Genomic DNA, 15,720 nt, shown 5'->3' on the forward strand with positions numbered 1-15,720 from the left:
ATGGATTCATTTTCAATTACTCTTCATCTCATGTTCTCACTACTTATTGCTTATTTATTTTTATTAGCATTTCTTTATTTTTGTATTTGCGCAGTTTGTTGTCTTTTGCACACTGGTTGAGCATCCAATTTTGTGCGGTCTTTCATTGATCCTATTCATTGCTAATTATTGCATAATGGATTTTTTAGTATGTTCGTAAGAAAATTAATCTTAGGGTTGTATACGGTGATATGCATGTACTTTGATAAAATAAATATATTGAACTTTTGAATATTATCATACCGAATCAATCAATCCCCCCCCCCCCCACTTCTCGTTTGATCACGGTTAAGGAGTTGCAACTGCTAGGAGACATAACTGTATGTAAAGCATAAGTCCAAGACTGGGCCGGCCAGGGACTGTGTCAAGTGTTGTGTACTTAATTGTATGAGTTTTATTTTTTTTTAGCGTAGCTCGTTATTCTGCTGAAAACTCTGGAGCAAGAATTAACCAGTCATATGTCAATCTTGACCACCATTCAATTGGAGAATGAGTGATTTATACTTCAATTTCTCCTCCGTACTTTACTACAAAAGATTATAATTCTGGTAACTTCAATTGCCTTGGTGTCTACAGCCTATTGCAGGAAATCAATGACTTCTAAGTAGGCAAAACAAAAAAACGGAATTAGTTCTATATGGGGAGGGGGAAGAAGAGAGAGAAGACACTTCTGTACAGGAAGAACTACCCACAGCAATGAAGAGATCTTTAAAAGTTTTTAAGCATCAGATTGATCAAGATATTCAAGCTAAAACGGCAATCATTTCTCCTGAAGGGTTTCGGCCCGAAACGTCCGTAGATACTGCCTGACCTGCTGAGTTCCTCCGGCATTTTGTGCGGTGCTTTGGATTTCCAGCATCTTTCGTATTGATTATTTCTCCTTCGTCAGGTGTTGCTGGATGCTTCTTGCTCTTTATTTTTATTGCAGACTTCCGCTTTTAAAGATCAGAAATATATTTTCTCACGATAGGGTTTCATACTAAGATTGTACATTGCTTATCTAATTTATTTTCTCAAAATTTTGAGCTATGTGTTAATTTTGCTGGTGGGGGGTGTTACGCCAATTCAGCTACTTGTGAGATGATAGTAAATTTTGAAGGAAGTCTGATGAACTAAATAGTAAAATACTCGTTCAAAACAAAATTAGATTTATATTGAAAAGAATAAAGGACAGTATGTGGCGATATGAAGATTAAGGGAAAGTTGACAATTCAGCTGAAACGGCACAACCCATATCATCATAGACCGTTTACAACTTCCTTCCATGTTACCAACTACTTAGATAATGCAAAGGTGCTAAGGTAGCCGTAGAAACAAATGGACGCGAGGACCAGAAATAATCTGCAGTATTATTCCCAGAGTAGTTAGTCGCATACTGAATCATCGAGAGTTGCCAGCTGATAATAAATGTGGTAATCTTGCTTCGGGGGTATATGCCAATTCAGTTACATCCGAAGGCAGAAGTACAATCAGACAAAATTTAATACCTAACCATAAAGAGAAAACAGGACTGTTCAACCGCACCTTTGTCAAGAGTAAACATTTAAGAATATTAAAGGAAGGGAAGAAATTCTAAAACCTTTTAGGTTAATCAGTGGAGGTTGAAAAGAAAAGATAAACTCGAAAGGAATTGACTTAGAGGTGGATTAAAAACTAATAAGCTCAAAGGAAGTAGCTGTGAAGTCTAATGATTATTAGGTCAGTAAATAGGTAAAATATGGAATCATTAATGGTGTAATGATGTTGAATGTTGTGAAAACTGGGGTTTTATCAAACCATTAAATATGAAAGTAACACATCCTTCTATCACAACCTTAACCAAAAAAAGAGACAGCTTTAAAACAGCTGAATTTTTACTAAATTGAATTTACCTTCATTAACACTACAGTAAACTATCATACAACAATCCCCTTGCTTGGTACCAACTGGAACCAACCTAGGCTCTCACCAACAGTCAGGAAAGTATATTCCTCCACTTCAGAGATTTTAACCTTTGCAAGGCTCAAATGACAAAGGAGAAGAATTAGGTCATTCAGCCCATCAAATCCACTCCACAATTTGATCATCAACTTCATTCTGCCTTCCCCCCCTTAAACTTTGATACTAATGCTAATTAAGAACCTATCAAACTCCACTTCAAATATACCTAATAACGTGGCCTCCTCAGCCATCTGTGTCCATGAAGGCAAAAATCTGTGCAAATGGGAATGAGTTTGTATTATAATTTAATGTCATCCAGATACCTATCCTTGAAATATTGATACTGATTGAACACTGTGGCACGAAAATACTGTGAATTGAAATTCCAGTGGTTTAAGTAGCATGTTAACGAAATGATAAACACAAGAGATTCCACATACGTTGGAGACCCATAGTATTGGAAGAACTCAACAGGTCAGGCAACATCTACGGAAAGGATTAAGATCTCATCATGAGTCTAGTAAAAAAGTTGCAACCCAAAATGACAGCTATTTCTTTCCATAGATCATGATTTCTCCAGCATTTTGTGTGTCGTTCATGAAATAAGGATATTCTTTCTGTTAAAGATACATTAATGTAACTGAAAGCAAACTCATGGGGTAACCACAATAGAATTGTTGCTGTAACAATATCTGAAACAAGTGTGAAGTCATGAAATAGAATATCGACACAAATGACCGATCATAAATTGGCAACTTGATATTAATGCAATTCTCAGCCGTGACTACTTTAGTCACAATCAAGTACATTTGGATTACTAAACATAGAAATGACTAAACAAATACCTATTGCGATTAAATAAAGGAGTTCAGTACGATGGCCCAATGACCGTTTTATTTATTGACCGTTAATAACTGCTACAGTTTTAATACCAACAAGGTCGTGCAGTTAACAAACCCGAATGCAAGTCAATTGGTCCTTCACAAACCAAGTTCATGTGATTTTTGCCTGGAATAGATATCCCCTGAGGTGAAGTTTTATTTTAATGAAGATGCAGTTTAAACAGAAAGTAGAGACTTTATCCCCTTATGGCCTGTTTAGCCTGCATTTATTCTCACAACTTCTCGACCTGAAAACCCGCTTACCCAACTGTTGCTCATTGCTCATTCTGCAGTTCCTGTAACTACAGGTTAGTCTACCACCCATTCCAATGACGACGAGGGAAGCTGCTGGATACACATATACTGAAATCCCCATTCCACCACTCCCTTCCGAGACTACAGTGCTGAATCTGCAAGGTGCAGACAAAAGATGTCCCAACCTGCATATTACAAACTTAGTTCCAAGCTTATGAAGAATATTAAGCTTTAAGGTAGATGGTGGCATGTACCACTGTCCAGTACTTGAACTTGGCAGGTGGGGCATATGCAAGTGGGGAGAAACTTGGAGGGTAGAATGGGGAGAGGAAGGGACCCAAACAAATACATGAAACTGAAACAAATACTATAACCTGGAAAGACCTCTGTTCCATTTGTTTCAACAGCTTCAACATCCATTGAACTTTAATACAGGAGAAGGCATAAAAGTCAAAGTTACACATCAAAAATTTTAACCAAATGAAAGCATAATATTAACAGAATTTGACATCATATTTTTCAAGTGCCAGTCCTTGTAATGTTAACAAAAAAGGGATACAGTTTCCAGCCCTTTCTAGTTTGGGACTTTTAAAAAATAAAATGATCCAGCAGTTCTGTATGGTTAATCTGCAGTGCAATACACCACTCCAAGAACAATTTGCATGAACTCCCAGGGCTGTGCCAACCAACTTTGCATTTTGGTAGGTAAAATACAATATTACAAGAAACAATCCAACAGGTTAAAAATAAGTAACCAATTTAAATGTGCATATAGTTATTCTAGCAAAAAGATTTGCAAACATTTCATTTTGGGGCACATCACTGACAGCCCGGATACTCTCTTGTCCAACATACAGACAAGTTGTCTTGTGAACATATTTTAAAGAGAGAACAGTTTCACATTTGATTCAATGCTGCAACTGCAAGTATTCTACACAAGAGGATCAGAAACCAGATCCTGCAGGTACACCAGTCAGATGTGTATGAACTGATTTGACAACAAGTCAGTTGTCTCAAGTTTAATCAATTAAAATGTTGAAGTCAGTAGAATTGACACAGCCCAACTCAATCCAGAAGTCCAGGCAAACATTACAATCACATTAAGACGATATTGAAGAAAAGCTTGTGACGTTGGCAGTCTTCTCAGTTTTGTGACTGCAGAAAGTACAACTGGAAGGCTCTCCGAGACATGGTGCTGTCTGGGAGACAATAGGTGAAAAACACAAATTTCCCCCCGCAAACCTAGGAAAGAGCATTTTAAAACCAATGTACAACTGATATGCAATAAAATACATTTACAGTACCTCTTATGCATATGCAGCCAATATTGCGAGCATAGCTGATCATTTACACTAGTATATACTACATTCTGAACACCCTCTGAAGAGACACGTCAAATTTTTTAATTAAAAACTATCTTTTTTTGTTTGAGGTGCTCCAAATAGTGACTTAGCCAAGAACAGACAAAACATATCAACTGTGGCAGATGAATTTGTTGCATGGTTTGCGTAGAATTGCCCATGTAACAGAGCCCACAACTACCTGGTTAAGAAGCCAGTGGTGCAGCTGCCATACTGGCATGTCACTAAGTGTATTTAAATTTTTACCTACCACTCCTTCCCACCCATCCCACCCCTCTCCCAATTTCCATTCATGTGCACAGGCTTTATCTGTTGGGTGGAGATGCACAACCTCCTATAATAAAATGTAGCCTTATGACACTGCTGCGTCAACAAGCCAACATATCAACTGTCAACCACAACAGTGAAATGATTCCTACCATCAGCCTCTTGAAATCATCAATCATCAAAAACACACACAAAAAAAACAGAAGTAAAACTGCCATGTGTTAACGGTGGAGTTTGTGAATATTTTAATCATCTTTACATGCAAATTGCATATTCTGGAAAGAAAAAACAAATAACAGCCACAGATCTGAGTGCGTCGGGACTTTCCTTGTCCTGGTTCCCCGTGCACCCACCACCTTCAGTCAAACACAATTTGGCAGAAACGATGCAAGTGTTATTGTGCCAGTGGCCATCATTAATAAAAACAATGAAAATGTGTATTAATTTTAAAATGGAAACTCAAATTCAAATTTTGGAAGCAGGCTGATTCCCTAAAATGCCTTCTAGTAATAGTTATGCTTCATCTTCACCTCTGGCCATGTCAGCTTTAACCAGCTCCTGAGGACAGTCTTTGCAGTGCCAAGTGTATCACCACTGTTCTGTGCACTGCTAAGGTCAAGAAACTATGCTCCCAGGAGACAGATGCCTTGGGTACTACTGGGAGAACAGCCCAAATCCTAGCCAACACACAGAAGTGCTTTCACTATGACATCACTAAGTTTTTAACTTGGTTTCTTTAATCAAATGATTAAAATACTATTTCAAAATAACAAAGGAACACAGAAATAAACATTTTACTAGAGAATGTCATTGCTTTAAACTATGCTGTGTACATGCTGAGAGCTCAAGGGACTCTACAATTTTTCACGTTCTGAAGGATCATAGTATCTTTGAACAACCTAATTTTACAAAGTATGGCCTTGTACAATAGAAATGTGGAAAACACAGGTTTTTAATTTTACAGTTTCAAATCAAATTTGTGGAATGCAAAACTAAACTGCCCAGTGTCTGTATAGAAACACAGCATCTAATATTGTGCAATATGTCCGCCTCATTTTATAAAAGTGGCAGAATCACTTAGAAATCCCTGCTTTTATTTATACTCTCCAATGGCCATAGGAAATAGATTGTAACTTTTGTTTGAAACATCTCAAAGAAAACTGGACACAAAAATTGGCAGACATCCAGCACCCTTAGTCAGAAGCTTGGATGAGACAGATTTCCATGATTTCTAAAAATGAATTGCTTTCCTTTTAAAATAAATACAATGCAGTTGACATCTTTCATTGATCTGGCTTTGAAAAAAAATCTTTTAAGTAAACAAAGGCTCGACGTGTCCGCTGTGGCAGGAAACCACTGGCTTTAGGTAGGAAGAGAGAGTCCTTTCTGCTCACTGGGTTTGGTAGCCTGCCATGCCAAATCCTGCTTGGTTGGTTATCACACTGGGACTTTGACCTTGTGGAGGCTGAACTCCGTAGTTGGCACCCATCCAGGCGGCAGTGGATGGTGTCTGACTGCAAGAGAAAGGAGGAAACAAAACACTGGAGTGAGCCAACAGTAAATGACTTGTTTTACACATTCAATAGAATCAAAACAGGAACACACATTTTCCAAACTTCAATGCTCTCAAAATAATTACAGAATGAATGATACTCAGGACAGAAGAGCAACATGTCAAATTCCATCTGGGTATTCTACAACCCGATGGTATGAACATCGATTTCTATAACTTCCAATAATTTCTAGCCTCTCCCCCTTTTCTTCTTTTCCATTCCTTATTCCGATTCCCCTCTTACCCCTTTTCTTACTCTCACCTGCCCATCACCTCCCTCTGGTGCCCCCTTCCCTTCCTTTACCCTGTGGTCCACTATCCTATTAGACTTCTTCAGCCCTTTACCTCAACCACCCATTGGCTCCCAGCTTATTACTTTATCCCCCTCCTTCACTTAGTCTCACCGAGCCAGCACTCTTCCTCCACTTATTCTGGCTCCCCCCCCCCCCTCTTCCTTTCCAGTCCAGTGAAGGTCTTGGACTGAAAGATCGACTGTTCATTCCTTTCCATAAATGCTGCCTGACCTGCTGATTTCCTCCAGTATTTTGGGTGTGATGTCCACGATTCCCAGCATCTGCCAAATCTCGTGTTTATAATTCTAACAGATGATGTACCAAATTATTTGGTACAGCATCATTACAATGTTGTTTCAGGACAAATGTAAAGTCCAAAGTCTGTTTCAAATAATGATCACACTCGAACCACTGAAACAGCACTAGGAGAGATTTGTATCTACGTATTGCAAAATTTACGAGTGTATTTGGGAGAAAGGAATTTAAAAAAAAATTCAGGTGAACATAAGAGCATAAGAAATAGCAGGAGTAGACCACCTGGCCCCATTGCACCTGCTCCATTATTCAATAACATTATGGCTGATCTGGCCATAAAGGTGAAATCATAGTATCTGTAATTGCTCCATTTAATATGATCATAATGATCCTGTGCCTCAGATGCAATTATTTCCTACAATTTTCCCCTCTCCGATCTTTTTATAAAACTCTGCACAGAAGTTTTTTCTCCTTAAATCCCAAATGCATGACCCTTATTCAAATGCCACGTTCTCTGACCTTGGAGCTGAGGAAACGGCTTCCCATCAATTACTGGTCAATCCATTTCCAATTCTTTTGCCCTCGATGAAATAATGTCTCACTTCTCTGGCAAGTACAGACCCAGCCTCCTCAGTGGGTCTCATACCTAAAAATCTTGTAAAACTGCCCTCACTGTTTGGACACATCTGTCACAGCACAACACTAGGGTACAGTACAGGTGGAGAAGGACTCATCACTTTATAACACCAGGGTATAGTACTATTAGGGAAGGAACCATCATTATAAAACACTGGGGTGTAGTAACGGTGGGTATGGGCCTGTCACTGTATAACACTGGGGTACAGTACTGGAGGGGAAAGATCCGTCACTGTACAACTCTGGGGTACAGTGGGTCTCTTTGAAAAATATATCTTTCTTTCCTTATTTATCTAATACACAATTAGTGGCTGAAATGAGGTCTCACTATAATCCAGTATAATCTCAGCAATTACTGCTGTAGTCTAACCTCCTTGCAATAAATGTCAAACCATTCACCTTTCCAATTGATTGCTGTACCCTCACACCTACTTTTAAGTATATCCGGTTCCTGCTATAAGAACAGTTTCCTACATGAAGTCATGAAACATTACAGCAAAAGACAGGCCCTTTGGCCCATCTGGTCTACACTGAACTGTTATTCTACCTAGTCTACCTAGTACCTGGTTCAAATTTCTGCTTTTTTAAAAATTCTTCCCATCATCTTCCTGTCCAGTCAGTTAGCCTATCTCTTTCCATACTATCACTTCTCTCAAGTGTTTCTCCTGTAGGACTTCTTGTCAGTAGAAAACGTGGATATTACAGTCGGCCCTCCTTATCTGCGGATTTCGCATGCACAGATTCAACCAATCGCGGTTCAGGAAAACCTGGAAGTTCTCTCTCCAGCACTTGTTGTTTGAGCATGTACAGCCTATTTTTTCTTGTCATTATTCCCTAAACAATACAGTATAACAACTATTTACATAGCATTTACACTGTATTGCTAGATTATAAGTAATCTAGAGATTATTTAAAAGTACAGGCAGTCCGCTGGTTATGAATGAGTTCTGTTCCTGAGTCCGTCTTTAAGACAAATTTGAAGTCCGAACAGATACATGCTCCATTAAAATTGTTCCAATCGTTGACTGACTGTAGCCTAACGCTTTTCTAAAGACCGATGGTGTTTCACCTCTTTCCGATCGCTTTATTACTTCCACCTTATTGTCAATTGCGAACGTGATTATTTTCATTGCGGATTCAGACCTAAAGACCACTGCACTGAGACAGGTTAAATAAAGTCCGGGGTTCCGCTGGGTCCCAAAGACCACCGCACTGAGCCAGGTTAAATAAGGGACTTGAGCATCTGCGATTTTTGGTATCTGCGGGGGGGCTCCTGGAACCAATCCCCCGCGGATAAGGAGGGCCGACTACATTCTTTTTACACCCAGGTCACTCATCTAAATTGTGAACAGGTGAAAGTCCCATGCAGCCTCCAATTAACCCATTCATGAAGAATGCAATGAAAATACTATGTTCTGTCCATAGTTCTGAAGACAAATAGAGATTTTAATTTATTTACTCAGTAGCCTGTTTTCTAAAGGCTACCATTGATAAATGCAAAGCACTCTCCGAAGATAGGTACTCATACAGATATCATTCTGTCATGTGCAAAACAGGTGCTCCAGAAAATTCAACATTGAGCCAATTCCTATGAATCCTTTAGTTTATATGGAACGAATTGCTAGATTAAAGAGCGGAGACAAGCACAATTATAGCATTTAAGAGACATTTAGACATAAAAATGGCATGGCAAAGGAAGGCTCAGAGTTATATGAACCAAAAAGCGACAAATGGTAGTATCTTGGTCAGCATTGATAAGTTGGACCCAAAGGGCCTGCTGTACAACTCCGAATCAGTAAAATATTGTTGTCTAGCACATAATTACTATCAATACAGAAGGAAAAAAATTCTCTTACTCCATTCTGAATCCTTGTTGATTCCAAGCTTGTCCATAAACTCCATATGGTGGCATTTGCCAGCCATTAGGCATATACTGCCCAAATTGTTGAGTATTTCCATACCACTGGCCAAACTGGCTCCAAGGTTGAGGGTAGCCCATTTGGTTTTGCTTAAAAAACAAACAAAAGGAGGGGTTGAGAAATAGAGCAAGAATACTTTTCAAAAACTTTACAGAATTTTTATAATAAAATTCTTGGAATATACATTTGGTTTCACAATATTGGCAGCTTTTGCTTAATAGTACACATGAACAATTTTTAATTCCCCCACCCGATATTAAACAGTTTACTGAACAATACTCCTGTTCAAGTCAGTTCTGACCGAATCCCATCACAACTTGTCACAACAAACCCAAACTTTAGAATCTCACAAGATGCTGTACTTCATGACTATGAAAAGAATACACTTATTACAGTGATAATGTACAGTTTTACTATCATACTCTATAAAGACAGAGCAATCCCATTGCCTTCCTTCCCTTACTTCTGCTTTTGTTCTGTTTTCAACACTTTCTGGATATTTTTAACCTGCCTAGCTGAAAACCAGGCCAGTTGTTAATAGCTCAAAGCTCAAGCAATTGAGCAGTGAACTGTTGCCTCAGTCAGAATCTCTTTTTAACTTAAAAACATAAACCAGTCCTGCTGGTTAAAACAATGACAATTTAATGGAGATATCACATTTAATGAAAACAGAGTATTGAACTTGGTCAATTATTGTCACCCAAATTAGAAATATATTTAAACAGAAATCAGAAGTTACTTTTTTGAAACTATCAATTTGTCAGATATTAAATCTGCTTTAAAGAATAATCAAGACAAAATTTTAACTCACTTGTTGGAATTGTCCCATTCCATCAGGTGTTTCCTTTCCCCAGTAACATTTGACAATGTGTCCTTCTATGGTAGTTCCATTGACTGAGACAATAGCATGCGCAGCACTTTCATGTGATGAAAAACTTAAACAAAACAATACAAAGTCAATACACTGACTTTAAATTGTCCATGCTGCAGATATTATAATGCATGGTTTACTCTGTTCGATACCGAAAAGAATCGGTCTTTGGAACAGATTATAAAACTCCCACTCATTTCATCTGTGTAACAATTTAATCCTAAAAGGGCAGTAGACTTCTTTTTAGATATAGGTTCCTTTAATATCAGAATGTATTCAGTATACATTATGAAATTCGTATTCTTCACAGGCATCTGCGAAACAAGATACCCCATAGAATGAATAATAGAACAATGAAGCCCCAAAACACACCCCTTCACAGCAGCAGTAAAAACATCACCCCTCCACCCCCATTTCGTAAATTCACACAGTCAACATTTTCAAATTATTAAATGCATCTAAATTTACTTTGGAGCCTGCTAACACCATAAAATTACTTTAATGAGGAAGTGGAAGGGTGGATTATTAAGTTTGCAAAGATTGGCAATGTTGTGAATGGTTTTCATAGGTTACAACACGACATTGATAGGATGTAAAGCTGGGCTGAGAAGTGGGAGATGGAGTTTCACTTTGGACGGTCAAACTTGCAGGATACAAGGTTAATGGCAGGATTCTCAGCAGGATGGAGGAACAGATCCATAGGTTGGTTCCCGCATAAATCAACAGGGTGATTAAGACATATGGTACATTGACCTTCATTAGTCAGGGGACTGAGTTCAAAAGTCACAAGGTAATGTTGTAGCTCTATAAAATGCCGGTTAGATCACATTTGGAATACTGTGTTCAGTTCTGGTCAGTTTGTTTCAGGAAGAATGTGGAAGCTTTAGAGATCTACCAGGATTCTGCCTGGATTTGAGAGCACATCTTATGAGGATCGGTTGAGTGAGCTAGGACTTTTCTCTTTGGAGCAAAGGAGGATGAAATGTGACTTGATAGATAAGTTGCTTAGCCAGTGAACAGCCAGAGACATTTTCCCAGGAAGGAAATGGCTTCACATAGAGTGTAAGGTACATCAAACATGTTGCCAGGGGTGGTGGTAAAGGCAGATGCATGAGACATTTAAGGGATTCTTAAATAGGCACATGGATGAAAGAAAAATGGAGAGCAACGTAAGAGGGAATGGTTAGATCGATCTTAGTGTAGATTAAAAGGTTGGCACAACATCATGGGCTGTACAGCCTGCTTTCTACAAAATGTGGGCATTAATTTGCTAAAACCTTGAAAGCCATTGGCAGCATCAAAATATTGATTTCAAACTAGCACAGTGAATTACCAGGAGGCTGTTACATTTATCATCAACTAAGTCTAAACTGCTTCAATTTGTAATGAGACTTAGAAATAGCTTATATATATATATGGGATTTACAATGTTTAACAGTTTAGGATCAATACTGTAGTTGCATCAATATTTTCAAGAAAAAGATCTGGACAGAAAATAATTTTTTTTTAATTCAAAACTGATTCTAAGCAAAATATGACATTGCATACAGATGTACGCCTTGAACAGCCAATGCTGCAGCATCAGTTCTCTTTGCCATATTGATGAACTAGACTGAAGATTGTAAATTAAACATTCTAAATTTCTCACTTTACAGATATTCAAAATTTGTTCTCTCAAAGATGCTATCTGATGTAATGAATATTTTCAGTACTTTGTTTTTTAATGCTGATTATTCAAGGACTGAACATACCGTACAAATGAATATCCTTTCTCAGGAAACACCCTAATTTCCATGATTTGTCCAAAGGGTGAAAATGTCTGGCGCATGAGTTGCTCTAAATAAGAAAAAGATATTTTGAAAGTAAGGTTAACAGATTTCTTCAACAGCTTAAGGACTTATTGGATATTATACACTGGAAATAGATGTATCTCTATTTATCTATATCTATAAATAAAGGCTATTTAAAGTTTAATCAGTAAACAAAACCAGATGTGTGCGCCTTGAGGAAGAGGGCTTAGGAAATTAGAAGGGCAAAGGAGACTATGAAATATCTTTTGCAGGTAAGATTAAAGAGAACCCCAAGCCATTCTATGAGAAGCAAGAGAGTAGTCACGGTAAGAGGTATTAAATAAGCAACGTGTGTGTGTAGAGCCATGGATTGTGGGCAATGTCCTAAATGAATACTTATCTGTATTCACCAAGGAGAAGCTCATGGAGGGACATGCTAATAATCTGGGACAGATCAGTATTAAAGTGGTGCCATTATTTTTTTTGGAATTAATAAACTCCCTAAAGATGGATTATGAACTAATAACTATCTCAAATAATTGATTATGAGAGGCACAGATAAGTTAGAAAGACAAAATACTTTTCAAATGGCAGATTACTAAAAACAAAAGGGTACTAAATTGAGATGAGAGGGTTTATATATGCAAAGAGTGCTTGATAGAAGATGGTGGTGGAATCAGATACACCCTATCCTTGTTATATGCATCTTCAGAAAATGCAGATTCACAGTTATGCGAGGAACCTATTTCTACCAACGTCTCCTTATATGCGTCCAAAACTCAGTTACGTCACAAGTCACGTGTGCATGCCTCACCGTCTCACTGTTGGGATGAGAAGCACCACTTTTCCGCCAATACAAGTTAGGTGCGCGCGCCTCACAGTCTCACTCGCACCAGTCTTGCTTTGGTTTTGGCAAGGTGTGGATGTGCGATCTTGCGCTCTTAAACTTTCTCGAGTTTTTATCTATGGTGCAGTAATTTTCTGCTTGAAATATTTAACTATGCATCTTAAGCGTCCGATGTCAATTCCTGGGCCACCAGCCAAGTGACAGAGAACCGCTTTAACACATGAAAAAGAGTTGGAAATTATAAACAGGGCAGCATTAGGTGAAGGTAACACAGTTCTGGGACGCTACTGCCGGGAACAGAATCTTGCCTTTAATGTTCTTTTGTTGCTTGACAATGCGCCAGCCCATGCCAAACATTTGGGCAGCATTCATCTTAAAACAGTGCATTTCTTGCTGCCTAACACAACATCGCTGATTCAACCACTCAACCAAGATGAGATCTACATTCAAGGCGTATTTTTTTTTACAGCAAACTCTCTCTCAGATGCTGCAAGCAAAGCACGATTTTGAAGATCCCAGGAGTTTACCAACAATGGGAATGGTGGAATTCAGTACACTTGGTGCAAATGGTGGTGGACATGGACCCAAGTTTAAAATGGAGTCAGCATTTCAGTTGTTCCCTGAAGTCAACCCTTCTTCCCTACACAAATTTATGCTGATAAACAAAATGCTGCCAAGCAAACAACCCTCACCACTTTCTTCAAACTGGTGTCATCTCCTGCTGCTGGGAGTTCTGAGAGTCTTCCTTCACCCCTTGCTGTGCTTGATGATCCCGATGACCCACAACCATCCACCTCATCTATGTAAAGCTTCTCGACACCACAACAACCACTCATCTCCTGGAGCGAACACACCTGCCACTGTTGGTGAGTACTGTACACCCTAGTATGTTAACTTTCTATGATTTATTACGTTGAATATTACCTTAAATTGAAGAAATATAATACGAATGTCGCCTTGTGGTACTGCTTTTGTGTCATATTGGTATGAAAACGTGAATTACAGATAAAGCATATTTAGGAAGCCCTCTGGAATGCATCCCTATTTAAATAATTATTCACATTGTGTGTTTTCATACTATACGCTGACTGTGAGGAACGTATCCCCGCATATAACGAGGATAGGGTGTACAATCACTACGTTCAGAGGCATTTAGACAGATGCTATATAAGCAAATCAGAAAAGGATATAGTAATGCAGGCAAATAGAATTAATATAGACAGGGGAAAAGCCAGCATGGACTTGGTAAGCCAGAAAGCCCATTTCAGTAGTGTACTGATGGTACCCTATAACAACTCGTGGTAAATGTAGCAATGGTGAGGCCTCACTAAGAGAATTGAGAGCTGTTTTGGGCCCCTTATCCAAGAATGGATGTACTGACAATGGAGAGAGATCAGAGAAAGTTCACTAGAATGATTCCAGGAATGAAGGGTTATCATATGAGGAATGTTTTATGGCTCTGGGCCTGTACTCACCAGGATTTAGAGGAATGAAGGCGTGGGGGTGGGATCTCGTTGAAACCTACTGAATGCTGAAAGGGCTGTCCATTTAGAACAGAGATGTGGAGCAACTTATTTAGCCAGAGGGTGGTGAGTCTGTAATTTGTTGCCACAGGCAACTGTGGAGACCACGTCATTGACTGTATTTAAGGCGGAAGTTGAGAGGTTCTTGATTAATCAGCATGTAAAAGGTTATGGGGAGGAGTCAGGAGAATGGGGTTGAGAGAGAAATGGACTAGCCATGATAAAGTGGTAGAGCAAACTCAATGAACCAAATTGCCTAATTCAGCCCCTTTCTCTTATGGTCTTGTGTGAAGAGAAGCAGAATTTCACTAGGTGGTTGCTCTTAATTTTATTCAATAGTATGCTGCTGAAGTGAGACTGTTTTAATCTAGTGTAGAAAACACATCAAATATCAAAATGTGTGATTATCACACTGGCCATTTTATTTTCCAGCCTTACCTACTCATCTCCAAAAAGTACCGATCAGTCATCAGGATACAAACTGACATAGATACTTAAGATAATCACTGATAAATAGTGATTGACAACAACAGCTTGATAGCTTCAACTGTTAAATAGAAACTATGTACCACCTGCTTCAAATTTTACAACCGATAGTGTAATTAATACATACCTGGAATGAAGTGGGGGGGATAAATGGAGGATTTTTAATGATAATAAATGTTAGGAAAAACACATACAATAAATTTCCACAGATACACATCAATAAAAATAATTTCTCGACAAATAAGAGAATGCTATGTCACTCTGTAAGTATATTAAAAAGCAAGAGAGTGGTTAGTGAAAGAGTTTATCTTTGTCAAAACCAAAGGAGCAATGTGTTTGTGGATCACAGATGTCAGACTCATTAGTCTACAACTTAAGTTTTCCTTCTACTTCCTTTTTATATATTAGGTTACATTAACTACTCTCCAACCTATTGCAACTGTTCCAGAATCCAAAGCATATTGGCAAATGACCAACATATCTATTTCCTGGCTCACCACCTGAAACATTGAGCTACAGGCTATCTTTAATACCTTCTGTAATACAGATTTTATTTTGCTTTAATTGGTCTCCCATTTCTTTGTTCCCAATGATTAATTCCAACTTCTGACTAAAGACGCCTAGAGTAATCACTCAAGTTGAGTATGAAGTTCTAAGACATAGTGTATTAGTGGGTCATCAGGTGGCTGCAGAGGCCAACCTGGGATCCACATGTTCTGGAGCAGTGTGGGCAAGAGGCCTATCTGGATTTGCCTTCACTAATCTTTAATTCTTCACATAATATTAAAGCTTTTATGTTCTCATTATTTTCTCCTTCCAGTTAAT

General features: G+C 38.5%; 1 protein-coding gene across 2 annotated transcripts in view; it reads right to left on the reverse strand.

Annotated features, from left to right (window-relative positions):
- Positions 1–2,838: 2,838 nt before the first annotated feature.
- The window catches only part of tia1 (TIA1 cytotoxic granule-associated RNA binding protein), a 71,170-nt gene continuing 58,288 nt past the window's right edge, over positions 2,839–15,720 (reverse strand). The window contains exons 9-13 of one of the 2 annotated variants that reach the window (XM_059963342.1): positions 12,001–12,085; positions 10,190–10,313; positions 9,316–9,467; positions 6,118–6,237; positions 2,839–4,337 (exon numbers count right to left, since the gene is read on the reverse strand). In XM_059963342.1, coding sequence (XP_059819325.1) covers positions 4,196–4,337; positions 6,118–6,237; positions 9,316–9,467; positions 10,190–10,313; positions 12,001–12,085 — 623 coding nt within the window. In that variant the 3' untranslated portion in view covers positions 2,839–4,195. Of the gene's footprint in view, positions 6,238–9,315; positions 9,468–10,189; positions 10,314–12,000; positions 12,086–15,720 lie in introns of both variants that reach the window. The other variant, XM_059963336.1, reaches the window with a different exon arrangement.

The sequence above is a fragment of the Hypanus sabinus genome, chromosome 1 (assembly GCF_030144855.1).
Source record: "Hypanus sabinus isolate sHypSab1 chromosome 1, sHypSab1.hap1, whole genome shotgun sequence".
Lineage (NCBI taxonomy): Eukaryota > Metazoa > Chordata > Chondrichthyes > Myliobatiformes > Dasyatidae > Hypanus > Hypanus sabinus.